General features: G+C 43.3%; 2 protein-coding genes and 1 non-coding gene across 21 annotated transcripts in view; 2 read left to right on the top strand and 1 right to left on the bottom strand.

Moving 5' to 3' along the window:
- Positions 1-825, bottom strand: part of LOC8041424 (ensconsin) — an 84803-nt gene extending 83978 nt beyond the window's left edge. For 13 of the 19 annotated variants that reach the window (XM_042291723.1, XM_042291727.1, XM_042291730.1 and 10 more), the window contains exon 1: positions 699-824. In XM_042291723.1, coding sequence (XP_042147657.1) covers positions 699-744 — 46 coding nt within the window. In that variant the 5' untranslated portion in view covers positions 745-824. Of the gene's footprint in view, positions 1-698 lie in introns of all 19 variants that reach the window. The other 6 variants (XM_029987647.4, XM_042291715.1, XM_042291714.1 and 3 more) reach the window with 1 other exon arrangement.
- Positions 826-1160: 335 nt separating this feature from the next.
- LOC8041422 (popeye domain-containing protein 3) lies at positions 1161-13172 on the top strand. The gene is made up of 8 exons (XM_002414659.5): positions 1161-1440; positions 2530-2748; positions 4365-4546; positions 4625-4755; positions 6009-6117; positions 6213-6365; positions 10285-10435; positions 12788-13172. Exons 2-8 carry the CDS (start codon positions 2550-2552, stop codon positions 12871-12873), a joined length of 1011 nt encoding a protein of 336 aa, XP_002414704.2. The 5' UTR covers positions 1161-1440; positions 2530-2549; the 3' UTR covers positions 12874-13172.
- Trnat-cgu lies at positions 2178-2249 on the top strand. The gene has a single exon. It is a non-coding gene; the product is annotated as a tRNA-Thr (tRNA).
- Positions 13173-14089: the final 917 nt, after the last annotated feature.

Genomic DNA, 14089 nt, shown 5'->3' with positions numbered 1-14089 from the left:
AATGCAGCGTCAGAGGGTCAGCGCTATCGCCAACAAGTCTTGTAGCAGAATTTTTTCGCCTCTTCTTTTAGCCAGGCAGGGTAAAAGGGATTTTTTTTCGGAACTCGCAACGAGGGGAGGGGTGGTGGGAGAATGCGATAATAATACACGAGCAAACAGCTTTATCGGCCTTTTGTCAAAGACCGGCCAACACGGGAGACGTCACAATGAGGAATCCGAGGCAGGAATGTAGCCTTGATTGCGATTCGTGGGAGGAAGTCCGCTTTGATGAGACCGTTCCAAAGACCCCCAAGGCTGACGCATATAACATTGTCAGCCGATCGGAATGAATGCTGGAAAATTACTCGGAGAAGACCTGCCGCCCATTAAGAAAACGACGGCACGGGTTTGAAAGTTCGCGAAAGCTCGCTAAGCTCGCGAAGGCTAAGCTCGCGAAAGCTTTTGCCTTCACCTCCTCATTGTCACGAATATTCGAAAACAATCGCGGTTTTGACCTATCAGACGACGGATGATTCATAACCAGAATTCACGTCTGAATGAAGTACCGTCGCCGATACATGTTTAGGGTTAGCATAAGGCCTCGATCTTACGCCGCCGATCTTGAGGATTTAATGCGTAGCGACGTGTAAACGGAAGACGAACAGTGTAGAGTTGCGTATAAACTGCTCGAAGACGTAAGGAATGAAATGCTCACTCACCCAATGTCTTTTTTTCGGGACTGGCAGGCTGCGGATCATCCGCCATGTCAGAATCCAGAACAGCTGCGCATGCGTGTAAACATTTTAAGCGCAACCACACCTACGACGACGTCATACACGCGTGCTACCCTGCGCGCACCGTCGATCCTCAGAGTCAAAAGAAGAGTTCGTTTCTCCGACGCTGCACAAGTGGCGCTGCACAACACCCTCCTCTCCACTGCTTCGAGTTAATTCAATCAGTCAACTGCATTAGTAGCTTACTCACTGCAATATCTTAAAATTATTTTCAAGCCGTAAGGTTTATATATAAATATATACACACTTAACGTAAAAATTCAATTTTAAATAATTATAGATTTTAACTATTGATAGCGCCCTTAGCGGTGGTCGGATGCAACTTTCTGGCACCACACCACCGACCCATAATCAGCTGGCCTGAAGCGAGATATGCGAGATATAGGTGGTTTTCTGCTCAGGCTTGATTTCGACTGCTGCGCGAGGTTTTATTTCTCCGCCGCTCTCGACAGCTTGGCGCTAGTTCTGCGTCTATGTCTCTATGTCCTCTTGTTTTACCGCGCGAACCATGGCTGGTACAGCTGATTCGAATGGAGTGGTTGAAATCTCGGTGACACAGCTGCATAATTTCTGAGACGTTCTGATCGAGACTATGACATCAAGGACAATACACCACAACGCGAATATTTAGACATCCGACTCTTGGCAAAGTATTTGCGGGAGCCTGGTGAGCTGAGCATATGTTCCTCTTTTCTGAATCTGAAAGCAATTCACACTTTCATCTTTCATTGCGTTTTGTGTGTGTGTGCGTACGATTTGTGCGACTTTGCGCATTAGTAATTCACGCTCACATAGAGGTCAGTGTTCACGCTATATCTCAAAAGGTTTATCGGCATATTGATGCTTTCCATTCTGAAGCCATGAGAGTGCACTGATTTATGCTCTAATTTGTTCGTGCTATACCCGCTTTTTAAATCATTGTTGCACGCATAGGATACTGAGATGCAGAGATTTTTACGAGATATCCGGTAAAATGTGCCGTTTGCGGTTCATCACCAAACCAGCCGGATGGATCTCGGAAAAATTTCTGAAAGACAGTTTTTGTTTCACGCTCAAGCGTGCGCGATGTCGGCGCGGTGAAACTGTTCTCGCTGCTGCCTCTGCTCTGCGATGGTGAACAGATTCACAACTGAAGTCTTCATTGTGCATCGTAAATGCAGTCTGAATGTGTGTTAATGGTGCGATATCATCCATGATCGCCCTAAAATATTTAATAGTTTAGTCCCGTGAGTCGGCGTTTGCACTGAGGTATGAAATTAGGCATAACCTTTTCGTTCGTGTAAAAGGTCGAGTTTAAGTTAAGTTAAGTTAAGATTCAAAACAAGAAATACAATCTACGATCGATACAAGCAATGAGAGGAGTAGTAAACAATTGTAATATATATTACGAACCTCGTGACATGTGCCACCATAGCTCAGTGGTAGAGCACTGGTCTCGTAAACCAGGGGTCGTGAGTTCAAACCTCACTGGTGGCTGAGTGAGCTTGGCTTTTTTTTTTTTTTATTTGTTTTTGTGAGATGAGCGATATTTTGAGTAGCACCAATAAAAAAACACTTACAATTTCTTTTTGACAACTTTGATCGTTTATTAATGTTGTGATAGACGCTGCACATCTTGGTTCAGTTACTATGACTTAATATTACAAGGAAACCTGAAATGAGAGATTCTGTGCACATCATTTGAACTACTCGTCTATGCAACTCGTGAATTCAAGTGCCTAGTACATTTTGTTTTTACCCCTCATGCTCTTTTCAGCCTGCTAAGCCCAAGTAAAAATGATTGTGAATATTACTGCACAAGCATATTCCATTAGGAACATATCGATCCCTGGGCTCTTTGGAGACACCACCTGTGATGTCTGGAAGCAGCCCCAGCATGTGCTTTTCCAGCTGGCTAACACATGTTTCTGCATCTCTTACCTGGCACCAAATGGAAGATATGGCAACTTGTTCCTGCATTCATTGCTAATTCTTGGTAAGTTGCCTTCTGGCAAGTGCTTTTTAGCCACATTGGACACACATGCACAGCCCCATTTTCACACACTTTGACATCATTTAGGTTTCCAATAAACCTGGTATACTGGGCAAACCCGTTAACAGATTGTCCCTTTGAAAAAACCGCACAAACCAGTCTTTTTGACATATCGCATTATGACTTTCTACACAGGTGCTGCATTTTGTGTATCAAAATTTCAAAAACTGAACATATCTGAGCAAAAATAGAGTAAATAAGAATGCTTTTTTGACACACATGGCGCTTTTCCGCAAATAACACTTTTCGAATTGGGGCAACAACCAACATATGGCGGCAGCAGTCTTCTTGCCGAATGCAGGTAATTTCCGAAGTCAAGAAAGGTGCACACTTTTTCATGCTTGTTGTGTGTGCTTGATTGTGTCATACTTGCTTAAAAACCGCTGAACAAGCTTGAAATCAATGAAATAATATGATTTGTCATGTCTTTTCGGCTATGTGGACGCCCTTTGGGGACTTAAAAGGAACCATCTGCTGATTGTTGTGCCAATCAGAAATGCATTGTTTGCAGACAGACGCCATACGAAAGGGGGAAACAAATTGTGTTTGCTTTTTACTTGGGTAAGGCTTTTTTTTTTTTTTTTTTTTTTATACGTAAGTTGCACCATCTACGAGCAGCTTTGTAGTAACTTGTATGCTGACACATTAAGAAACTTATTATGCTGTCCATTTTAAGGGCCAGAGTATCATCAAGCTGATCTTGTTTGAAGGGGTTTTATTTGTTTGTTTCAACTTCACATGTTTTCTGAACACATTGTGCCCTACCGGATCTTAAGAACCTTCTTTGTTAAATGTGCATATAGTGCTGGAGTAATAAGCCAAGCATATATCATTAATAAAAGTTGTATGTCTGGATGATTTGTGTCACTACTTGTAAGTAATACAAAAAGTGAGACGTGTAATTGCAACAATCGGAGGTAGGCCCTTGCATAAGAGCTGCCACTTAAAAGATGTGTTTGTCTTTATACCCCGAGGTTAAAATTGACATCCTCTCCCTTTATGTAATTAACAGCAGTCAAGTGTGCTGTGGAGATTCTTGGCAACAAAATGAACAGTATTTGCCTTTTATAATGCCTCACTTCTGCTTCATAAGATATCCCGGCCGAGGTGCCCGCAATCTGACGGAGGCTTATTGCGGAGAAGACGCCGCGTAACCGAGCTTTCGATTGCACGTCAAAAGATCCCCAGGTGGTCGAAATTAATCCTCAGTCCTCCGGTGGGGCGTGCCAGATGCCCGTCGTTGGTTTGGCACGTAAAACCCCCAAATTTGACTTGCTTCATAAGATGTTTCCTGTTAAAAGAGATAAAAGGATAAGAAGGCAGGTGAGTTGACTGAAATTACACGTTTAAAATTTACAGTACAGTACAGTACAGTTCTTCGTCTTGGGTCTTTAATTGATAATAAAGAGGCAGCGAAATAAATAATTTTTGTTTTCATTGGTTGTCACCCCATGCAGCATTAACAAGGGGTTTCATATGCGAGACAGAAATAGTTCTTTTTTTTTTAAAGGGATTATAAAATTGGATTTGTGTTTGACCATGGCCTTCTTCCTTCTTAGGATTTTTGCTGAATTCTACCTGGGCATGGAATGTGATCTGTGCACCAGACATGTTTTCATGGAGCTTCAGTTTCATGATCCTTAACATGGGACAAACGCTCCTACTACTGTACACCATGAGGCAGGTGAAGTTTCCTCGAGAGCTGGAAGACATTTATGTGCTCATGTTCCAGCCACTACAGGTGACCACATTTTTTGTGGCAGTATTACTTCTACTGGTTGCATGACTGTGATTGTTGAACTAGATCTTGTCATTGCAGGTGCCTCGTCTACTTTTCAAAAAGCTGGTCAGTTTGGAGTATGCCCAGATTATGAACCTTCATGCCGGAGAGGCTTACGCCATGCAGAACCTGACCAAGACTGATAGACTCGGGTTACTTATAGCCGGAAAGTATGTGTGCCTTAATTTGTATTTTAAAATCAAAACAAAAAAATTTTTTTTTTTTTTGAGAGTGAAAATTATGTGAGGGCATAACAAAAACTAATGTCCTCATTTGCACAATATTTTTTCTTTTTGTCTTTTCATTGACTTTAATTCTAGATTTTAAGGGGCTCCCTGATTGAAAGGTTCCTTTCTGGAACATTTCTTAAAAACCAAAAAACTGGGCATCCTGTTCTGTGATCTCTTGTGAAGATGTAGCTGACCCTGGTATCATTGATAGACTTCTTAAATTTCAAAGCTTTTTAACTCAACGGTCGCAGAAATTAAGATGTGTTTTGTTTTGGAGCAACAGTAGGTAATGGCAGATCAAGCAATGTGTAGAGTGCAACATGCATGAGTAGGTAATGGGCTGCTGCCTCGTACTATACCAAGTTGTTTTTTTCTCCTTTTTATTTAAGTGTATGTAACTGTATATAACACATTTGATCTGTTATGTCAGCTCATCTGTTTTTATGAGCCATCATTAATATATTTGTTGTCATGAATAAGAGTTCCTTTCAATACAGAAAAAGGACTGCAAGGAAAAGAGGTAACATTATCATAGTGGTGAACGATAAGCATTTCATCCTAGGCTGTAGCGTTTTTTATTCAGATATGGAATTGAAAGATGTTACAAATTTGAAGATTGAAATCTTCTTCCCAGGAGCACATAACTTTTTCAATGTAGCCCCGAGCGGTAGCAATGCACTTCCGTTACCAGTGCACTGCTCTCCACATGCCGTCGTAGATGATTGAGGGCGGCTTTTGACGACACCAACAGTGCACTTCATTGGTAACCTCGTCTTTGGACGCAAACCGTGTACCCTTCAAGTGTTCCTTTATCTTAGAAAACAGTCAAAAGTCTGATGGCCTGAGGTCCAGGCTGTAAGGTGAATGAGGTAAGGCACCTTGGAACTGCAGCTCTTCCAGTTGGTCTCATCGAGAACCACCCTCACTCGTCTACGACGGCATGAGAGAGTAGTGGACCGGTAGTGGAAGTGCATCGCCGCCGGTGGGGACTATATCGAAAAGTTCATGCTCCTGGGAAAGAGGAGATTCCAAACTTTCATTTGAATGTTACATCTTTCAATTCCATCTCTGAATAAAGAAAAACGTTACAGCCTAGGAGGCAAAGCTTATCGATCATCCCTCGTGCATTGTTCTTTGTTGTTGCCAAATAATTTCTTCACTGAGTGTTGATTGTCCTTTTCTTTATTTTTCAGAGTGAGTGTTCTTACAGACCACCTATTTCTGCATTACATTTTTCCCCGGCAATTTCTGGACTCCCCTGAATTTGAGTCGACGAGGTCTGGGGTAGACGACAAATTCAAAGTAAGATGTGAATATGTTTTAATGTTACTTTTCTGTTGCTTGCAAAACTTTTGTTATAATCCTGCATTTCCTTCACATTATCTTATGCCTTCCAGGTCTCAATACTTGCTGTCACACCCTGTCGTTACTTATTCTGGCAGCGATCCAACCTGGAGTACTTGCTCATCAAGGAACCACAGCTTGCTACCGTCCTGTCTTTACTCATTGCAAGGGACATTACTTCCAAGCTCTATTCTATGAACGAAAAGGTATGTACATGTGTTATCATATGGTCACTGCCATTTCAAGCTTGTGCAGCAGGGCTGGGCAGCAAAACTCCCAAGTTGCACCTTCAGTACCTATACCCGATACAGTAAACTGTCAATTGAGCGAACTTCAAGGGACTTAACTGAGAGTTCACTAGCTAAATATATTTACTAGTACCATATTTATTCGAACATAAGGTGAGGTTTTTTTCCAAGATCCGTAGTCTTAAAGTCATACCCCGCCTTATATTCGAAGCTCAGTATAGCAATATGACAATTTTTTTTTCTTTTTCTTGGGTCCTTCAACTGCCCCCTCGCCTTATAATTGTGACCGCCTTATATTCGAATAAATACGGTATATGGAACAACATAGGGCACAACATACATTGAGTCAAAAGTGTGAAATGCAATTAATGGAGTCATGTACATTGATATATACAAAGTGCATAACACTTATGTTGCTGCTAATCTCGTTTTGAAAAAAAAAATCTAATTTTCATTTGCACCGGTGCTCTTAAAGCGCATGAAGTAACAAAGCTGTTCAGAGTGTCTGTTTTTTTGCACTTCCTTTGGCACAGCTTGTTGCTGTGACGAAGCCATACCGTAACGGCACTGTCCACTGGCTTGAAATATCCCGTGCAGAGTCGTTTGCTGTTGGGATTGAACGCAGTTTCTCCTTCAAGCTTCGACTTTTGCTTCACTATCATTGACAACGTCGACGGTGGAATCCCATAGTCCTTCACAACGTCCACTTGCCTTTGACCGTTGTCTAGACGCTGAAGGATTTTGAGCTTGTCTGATAGAGACGACTGCTTCTGTTTCGTCGTGCTCATTACGAAAGTGGGCGCACAAACTGCCGTCCTGCCGTTGTTTACCCGAAACTAAGATGGCCGAACGGAACCGATCACAGCAGACACACAATGTGGTTCGTTTTCACCTACCGCACCGCCGCTTTGCCTCGGTAGCGCTGTAAACGTCAACAATGATACGCCGCTGCTGCAGTGGTGGCGGCGGAAGGGCGGCGGGCATCGGCTACGCCAGCACTGCAGGGCACAAAACTTCGTTGAACTGATTGCAAAAATAATCCTGGGTCCACCGATCAAGTTTGTTGAACTGAAATATCTGCTATTCCGAAATTCGTTAATTTGCTTAACTGAAACGTTTTTGCACAGAATGCATGGGAAAACCACCGGGGATTTTTTTAATGTTCGTTATTCTGAAATATTTGTTAAACCGACATTCGCTCAAGTGAGAGTTTACTGTACTATTCCTGCACAAATAGAAGATTTTGAGTTCAAAGTGAATTCAAAGCAAATCGTGGTCTTGACCGAATATTCTCGAATCGAATATTGAAAAATTTCTCTGAGCCTTTCACTACTGCATTGTGCTTAAACGAAAACCTAGGTAAAGCTGTAAAATTTGTTGCCAAGCTTTTGCTTATTCATTTCTGAACTGAGTTAGTTTTAATCTAATTATATTTACTGACCTTGGCCTCCAAAAGTCCAATGCCTGCGTTGGAATGGCAAGTAAACGACACATTTCACATAAAATTGAATCTATAGAGATGCCCAGCTATACCTAATAAAGGGGCTTTATAAATATTTTTGCTATATGCAGATATTTTTTCTTCAATCACGAGTGGTTAACACAGGTTGTCAGGGCATCTTTGCATAATCAGAGAAATAAAAACAGCAGAAAAACAAACACGGAGAAGTGGTAGGGACTAGTAGAAGACAAGCAGAAGAGTAGAAGACACATACACATTTCTGTGACTGTGACCATGACTGTAACTGCTACAAAAAAATGCCCTCTATAGTTTTCTCTCTTTCTTGTTTCGTGTCAATCTGATTTGTTCTGAAAGAAAATGACAGTCGTTAGCACTGTGTTTTTCTGTGCCTTCTACTTGTCCCTGTGTTCATTATTGCACTGTTTTTATTCTTTGACCATGCATTGACTCGCACATATTCACACCTTACTACATCTCTGCATATGCTCATGCATGCCAGTTTAATTTTGAAAATTTTACTGCAATATAGATATTAACAGTCACAAAGTTTCTGTTTCTTCTTCAATGCACCAGGCATGCACATGTACCATCCCGCTTCGGAAGTGAGCTTTCCTCTAAAGCACGTGGCTGCAATATTTCTACTTTTCAAATTGTTAATCACGGCGGGTTAGCCCCGTTGAGTGCACTTCTTACCAAGCACCGATGCACTGTGGAGAAGGCACACCCACGGAAGCGAGCTCCACGGGTGTTGCTTCCCCGCAGTGCACCGGTGCTCAGCAAGAAGCGCATCCAGCGTGGCTTCTTAACAAGCATAGCTCCTAATACCCACTTCTGCGCAGCATCTCGTAATACCCGCTTCTACAAGACGGCATCGCACAAGTTGGTTCCTAAAGCGTTGTTCACACACTTGCAACCGAATACGACCGAGAGAGAGACAACCGGTGTTTAAGCCTCTTGCGACGGCGGAGGACCGTATACAGTGCTGCGGAGCAGGCTGTACGCCCTCACAAGAGACTTAAAAACCGGTCTTGTCTCTCTCGGTTAACCTTGGTTGCAAGTGTCTGAACAGCGCTTAACTTTCAGATCAAGCTCACCTCGAATGTCATGGGCCGTCATAAAGCGCTGGTCGACTGCAGCTGCGACAGTCAAACGATCCTCCTCATCAATAAAGGACCTTTGTCGGACGTCGTGAGGGGCGTCATGAATGCGGCAGTTGTCGTCCCGAAACGCCATGAAAATTTGGGCCACTACAGTTCGGGTCCTTCCTGTCGTTTGGGCGACTTCTCGTTGGGGCATCCGCAGTATAGGTCCACCATTCGCCAGCGTTCGTGAATTGGCACTCACGAAGGCATCTTCACGAATGGCTACTGATGGCAGTGAGCTGACAATTTATTGAAAAATAAATGTTAAGTGAAATGGCACTGTGTTCTTTATTAAAAGAAAAAAAAAGAAAACTTGCCTTTTTGATGTTCTTTTAAACTTTGAGACAGGATAAAAGTATGCACAGGGCACAGATTGCGATAAGACCACGCAGTGATTAAATAGCAAAACAAAAGGCTATCACTCTGCAGAGAATACCAATCGTGGGTTAGTGTACTATGGGGGATTAGCTGATGAGCACTTGTATCAGCTTTGCGCATGTGCAACTCTCAACACCAGGGCGAGCATCTTTTATTATACTTTGTTTCAGCTTCGGTCCAGACGCAGCCGATGCTACAAGCGCGAGCATGTGTCCCAGAACAGTGCTTGCACTGCACGAGCGCGCGTGCTTGGCAGGAATGCTGAAAGCCCGGAGCTCGCGCTTGTAGCTTTGGCTGCGTCTGGACCGAAGCTGAAACGAAGTATAGTAGGTTGCACAGCAAGTCTGGAGGCCACGCGTCCCGCTAGCCCATTTCGTTTCGTCGAGCACTATACACTAGGTATATGTGTTTTTTTCATTTTAATTAACCCCTGAACCGTTTTTTTTTTCTTCCTACTTTTGATCCTAAACTTTTTTTTTTTTATTGCAAGCGTGGCCCGGCTTGCGTGTGTCTCCACAATCGGTCGCCGTCCTTAAAAACGTGTACAATAAAAAACATTTTTTTTATTGTACAGGCTTAGTGTACAATAAAACGTTCAAAGCTTAGCGTGCGGCACTGCTCTCTGAACAGCATCGAACACTAAGCTGTGAACGAGTTTGGGTTGTCCAAAACAGCCAAGGGGCAAGGTAGGTTGCGCGGAAGAACTATACTCGTCTTAAACGGTTTGGGGACGGGCTAGGCTTTTGAACGAGCTAGGCTCGTCAAAAACGGTTGTGGGGTTAAAAAAGTTAATGAACTCGCTGAAGAGCCCACCCGCACACCTTGAGGTAATTCTAGTATCTGTTCTACTTATCCTTTGATTTTGGAGTGATTGATTGGGTCTGTCGCATTGCAGATTGTGACGGAGAAAGGCTCTCATTTGGACATCCGCCTTCCAAGCGTTACTGGTTCAATGACCTACCAGGGACAGGTTCCGCCTCCAAATCGGAACAACTCAATCACATACTCGCCAATGACTGCCTACAAGTCATACAAATATGAGACTGGTAAGGCTGCATTCTGTAATATTGCTGCCCTGATTGCTTTGTGCTGCCTGACTAGCTGACGAATAAGTCCTTGCAAAATAAAAACCTGGCGTCCACAGCCATTAAGTAAGAGTCAACTTCACCATAGCATCGATAGCTTTGCTATTTGAGACGAGAACAGGAACATTAGGAACCAGAACACATGGTGAAAAAAAGTTCTGCCGAGCCTGACATGGTGAAGACAGCATCCACTACCGTTTTAGAGCGCGGCTCTTGGGCACGTGTTTCGGAGTTTGCCGGCATCGCCGTCGGCGTAACCAGGCTGAATTTTTCGGCTAAATTTAGTGGGGAAACTGGGAGGAGGGAGGGTATGGGGGAGGATGAGGGGAGGGTATGGAGGAGGAAGATGGGAGGGTATGCAGGAGGAGGAGGGGAGGGTATGGTGGAGGAGTAGGGGAAGGTATGGAGGAAAAAGAGGGGAATCTACAGAGGAGGAGGAGGAAAAGTAGGGGAGAGGAGGAGGAGGGAAGATGGAGGAGTGGAGAGGGGGAGGAGGGGGGAAAGGAGGACAAGGAGCAGGGGAGGGGGATGTGAGGAGGCATAGATGGTACGGAGGAGGAGCGGAGAGAAGGAGGATGAGAGGAGGAGGAGGAGGAGATGGAACGGAGGAGGAGGAGACGCATATTGTCCCCTCCATACCTTCCCCTCCTCCTCCTCCTCAAGAGCTGCGCTCCAATTTTGTGTTACGGAGATTTGTAAATGTCTTTAATTATTTTATCTGTTCACCCCTTTTTTTGTACTTGCTTAAGTTAAAATTCAGTAACCTGTATGTCTTCTTCTCTACATGAACTGACTTTCAAGTGCTTCCTCCATACCAGGGGTGGCCAAGCTGCGGCTCGCTAGCCGCATGCGGCTTTTTGCGTGTTAAAATGCGGCTCCCGGCTCCTTCCCCAACCCCTCCTCCCTCCCTCCCAGTCACACGAGCACTTCCCCCAAAAAAAGAAATGGAACACATTTTAAATCAAAAGACAGGTTGCGGTTTGGCAGTCTTGTTCTATACTGCTATTTTACGTACAGTTGGGGTACTTCTGACTCGACAAATTGAAAGTAGTTTGAGTTTCGGTTATTGCGCTGAACAAACATTTGCCCCCGCCCCCAGCGGTTCTTTGAAGTTTCGTGGTTTCGTTTGCGGCTCTTAGGCCGTGTCAACCTGGCCACCCCTGCTCCATACACTCGTATACTTTGAACTTTGGTTGCGTGGAGCCCCAGGGAGATTTGTTACACAGATGCCTGAAAGGGGTCTGTCACGGTAAAACATAGAGTGGTAAAGCACACGAGACTTAAAGGGGTACTCCGGCCATTTTTTGAGCTACCTAAACAAATTGCATTTTCTGACTACCCGGATTTCAGTCGTCATGGTATGCTATTTATTTTCTCGAATTTCAAAATAGCAATTGAGAAAACCGTAAATGAAGATGATGCCGAAACCAGCATTCAAATTTTTGCGCGCTGTGCAGTGGTGGGACGTCACACATGGTACAGACTTTCAGGTCGTGGATGTAGTCTTAAACAGAGTATGTCGAGTGTTTTTTGCGTGCTTTTCAGTGAATCAGTTACCAAACATTTTTTCCCCACCATCAAACGTCTTGTAATCAGTTGGGAACATGGCTTACTGCCCACTTTGTACCATTTCTGTCGTCGCACTTCAATGTTGCCAGTAGGGGCTCCCGGTTTGAGAAACACAATGAAAACGAAATTCGAAAATTCAATAACTTCGCGAATTTTTTTTTCTTTTCACACAAAACTTGGGAAACTCGTAGAACCATGTCTATCGGTGCGTTGAGTCAATTTTGAGGCAAATCGGCAACCATGGAAAAATCGCCGGAGTACCCCTTTAAGCCTGCCCAGTCTGAAGAGACGGTAGACGTAGCTGATGCTCTCGGGCCGGCTGTCCGATGAGGATGGAAGGATGGGGATGAAAAGGTGTACTCCCACACAGAGGAGGCTAGATGCCTGGTGGATAAACTAAGGGACGAGTCAAATAGCATGTCGAGGTGTTTTGTTCCTGAGAGGAAAGTTTTGGGCAGCCATAAAGGAGTTTTTACACTTTAGGGCCTGGTGGTGCAAGCTGCTGCCCATTACAAAGGCTACAGCTAGGCGCTATCATCCATCCATCCACACTTTCCTGGGACTTCCAAGCAAACTGATTTTTGCCCTTGTTGAGCTTATAAGCTTTTCAGCATTGTCCCATTATTTGTTCGGAAATTCAGGATGCCTACTATTGTCCTGCTGAAGCTTATCTATGTTTTGTTTTAGTAAAGTTTCTTCTCATTGTGATTTCATCTTTAGTAACAGTTTGTGTTTATGTCCCAGTTTACAGCAGCCAGGAGACCCTGGTTCGTGAGACAAAGAAGAGGCTGAGGAGGTCCCACAAACGGAAGGAGTCTTCGGACGACTAGACAACCATTATGTGTTTAAAAGCTTATTTAATTATTTATTTATTTATTAATTTATTGCCACAGTGGGCCACACATAGTGCAAGAGGAGTTTAACAGAGAAAATTGTTGCAATTATATTTACAGTAAAAGCACAAATATGAATTTAAGTGTAGTAGTTATAGAAGTCTACACATAATGATCATGTGCTATAGCAAATGTAGTTGAACATCAGAAGGATGTCATTAATAAAACAATGCAGCTGACAATAGAACTGCTCAGAAGAAAAGGTGCATTAATAAATATGTTCGAGAACTATAGAATTAATGTGCTCTGTATAATTTATTAGTTTCCATGACATCATGGTGCCTTTTGATTAATCTGCCCCTTGTGCACTAAAAATCTACTTCGAGCTGCGTTGTTTTATGGAATATATTTTCTTACACATATAAACAGGATGTTGCACTCAGGGGAAAAGTGCAGTGTTTCAGTGGCAGTAAAATTTTCTTACGTGCAGTGCACAGACTGCATTAGAAGCTGCTTATGAACCAGAATGAGGAAGGAAGTTTTAGTAGATTTTTTTCTCTCTGCGCTCTGCTCCGAGCCTGCCCAACTGCCCATTTTGCCATTGAGGATTAAAAAAAAAAAAAATCGCATAACTTATGAATAAAATTATTGTTAGTGCTGAAACTTTGGAATCTAATTCGGAACGCTGGCGCTACATTTGGGCGGAGAATTCGAGCGTCCGGCAATGCATAGTTTATTTTTGCAATAAAAACGAACAAAACATAAAAAAAAAAAAAAAAAAAAAATTTATGACACTGTGCACTTACTATATTTTATTTGAAGTCCCACCCATATGTTGTCAATACCAGTATTTTTGCATGCGTGACTTGTACAACTAGAGCTGTAGGTGAATCAGGTTAAAGGCCGACACACATCCTCCTCTTTTTTCTGCTGGGAACAATCCTCTTTGCGCTCCCCTCTTCTAAGCTGCGAGGGGAACCAAGTTGGTGCAATGTAAAAAGTGGAGAGGATATAGGAAAAGACGAGGAGGGCAAAAGCGTAAGGTGCTCTTGCTATCAATGTTATATGCCATGCTCAGTCACAAGATTGGTGTGGAAAGTGACACGCATGAGCTTGCTTGAGTGAGGGGTCCTTTAAAAAGAAGAGACCATAAGCTCATTTAATTTGCTTTCAGCGGTCTACACAGGCACAGAAAGTTTTTACCGGGTGCATG

Source organism: Ixodes scapularis, unplaced genomic scaffold (assembly GCF_016920785.2).
Source record: "Ixodes scapularis isolate PalLabHiFi unplaced genomic scaffold, ASM1692078v2 PGA_scaffold2__306_contigs__length_199485367, whole genome shotgun sequence".
Lineage (NCBI taxonomy): Eukaryota > Metazoa > Arthropoda > Arachnida > Ixodida > Ixodidae > Ixodes > Ixodes scapularis.
This window is presented reverse-complemented; position numbering and strand designations above follow the sequence as displayed.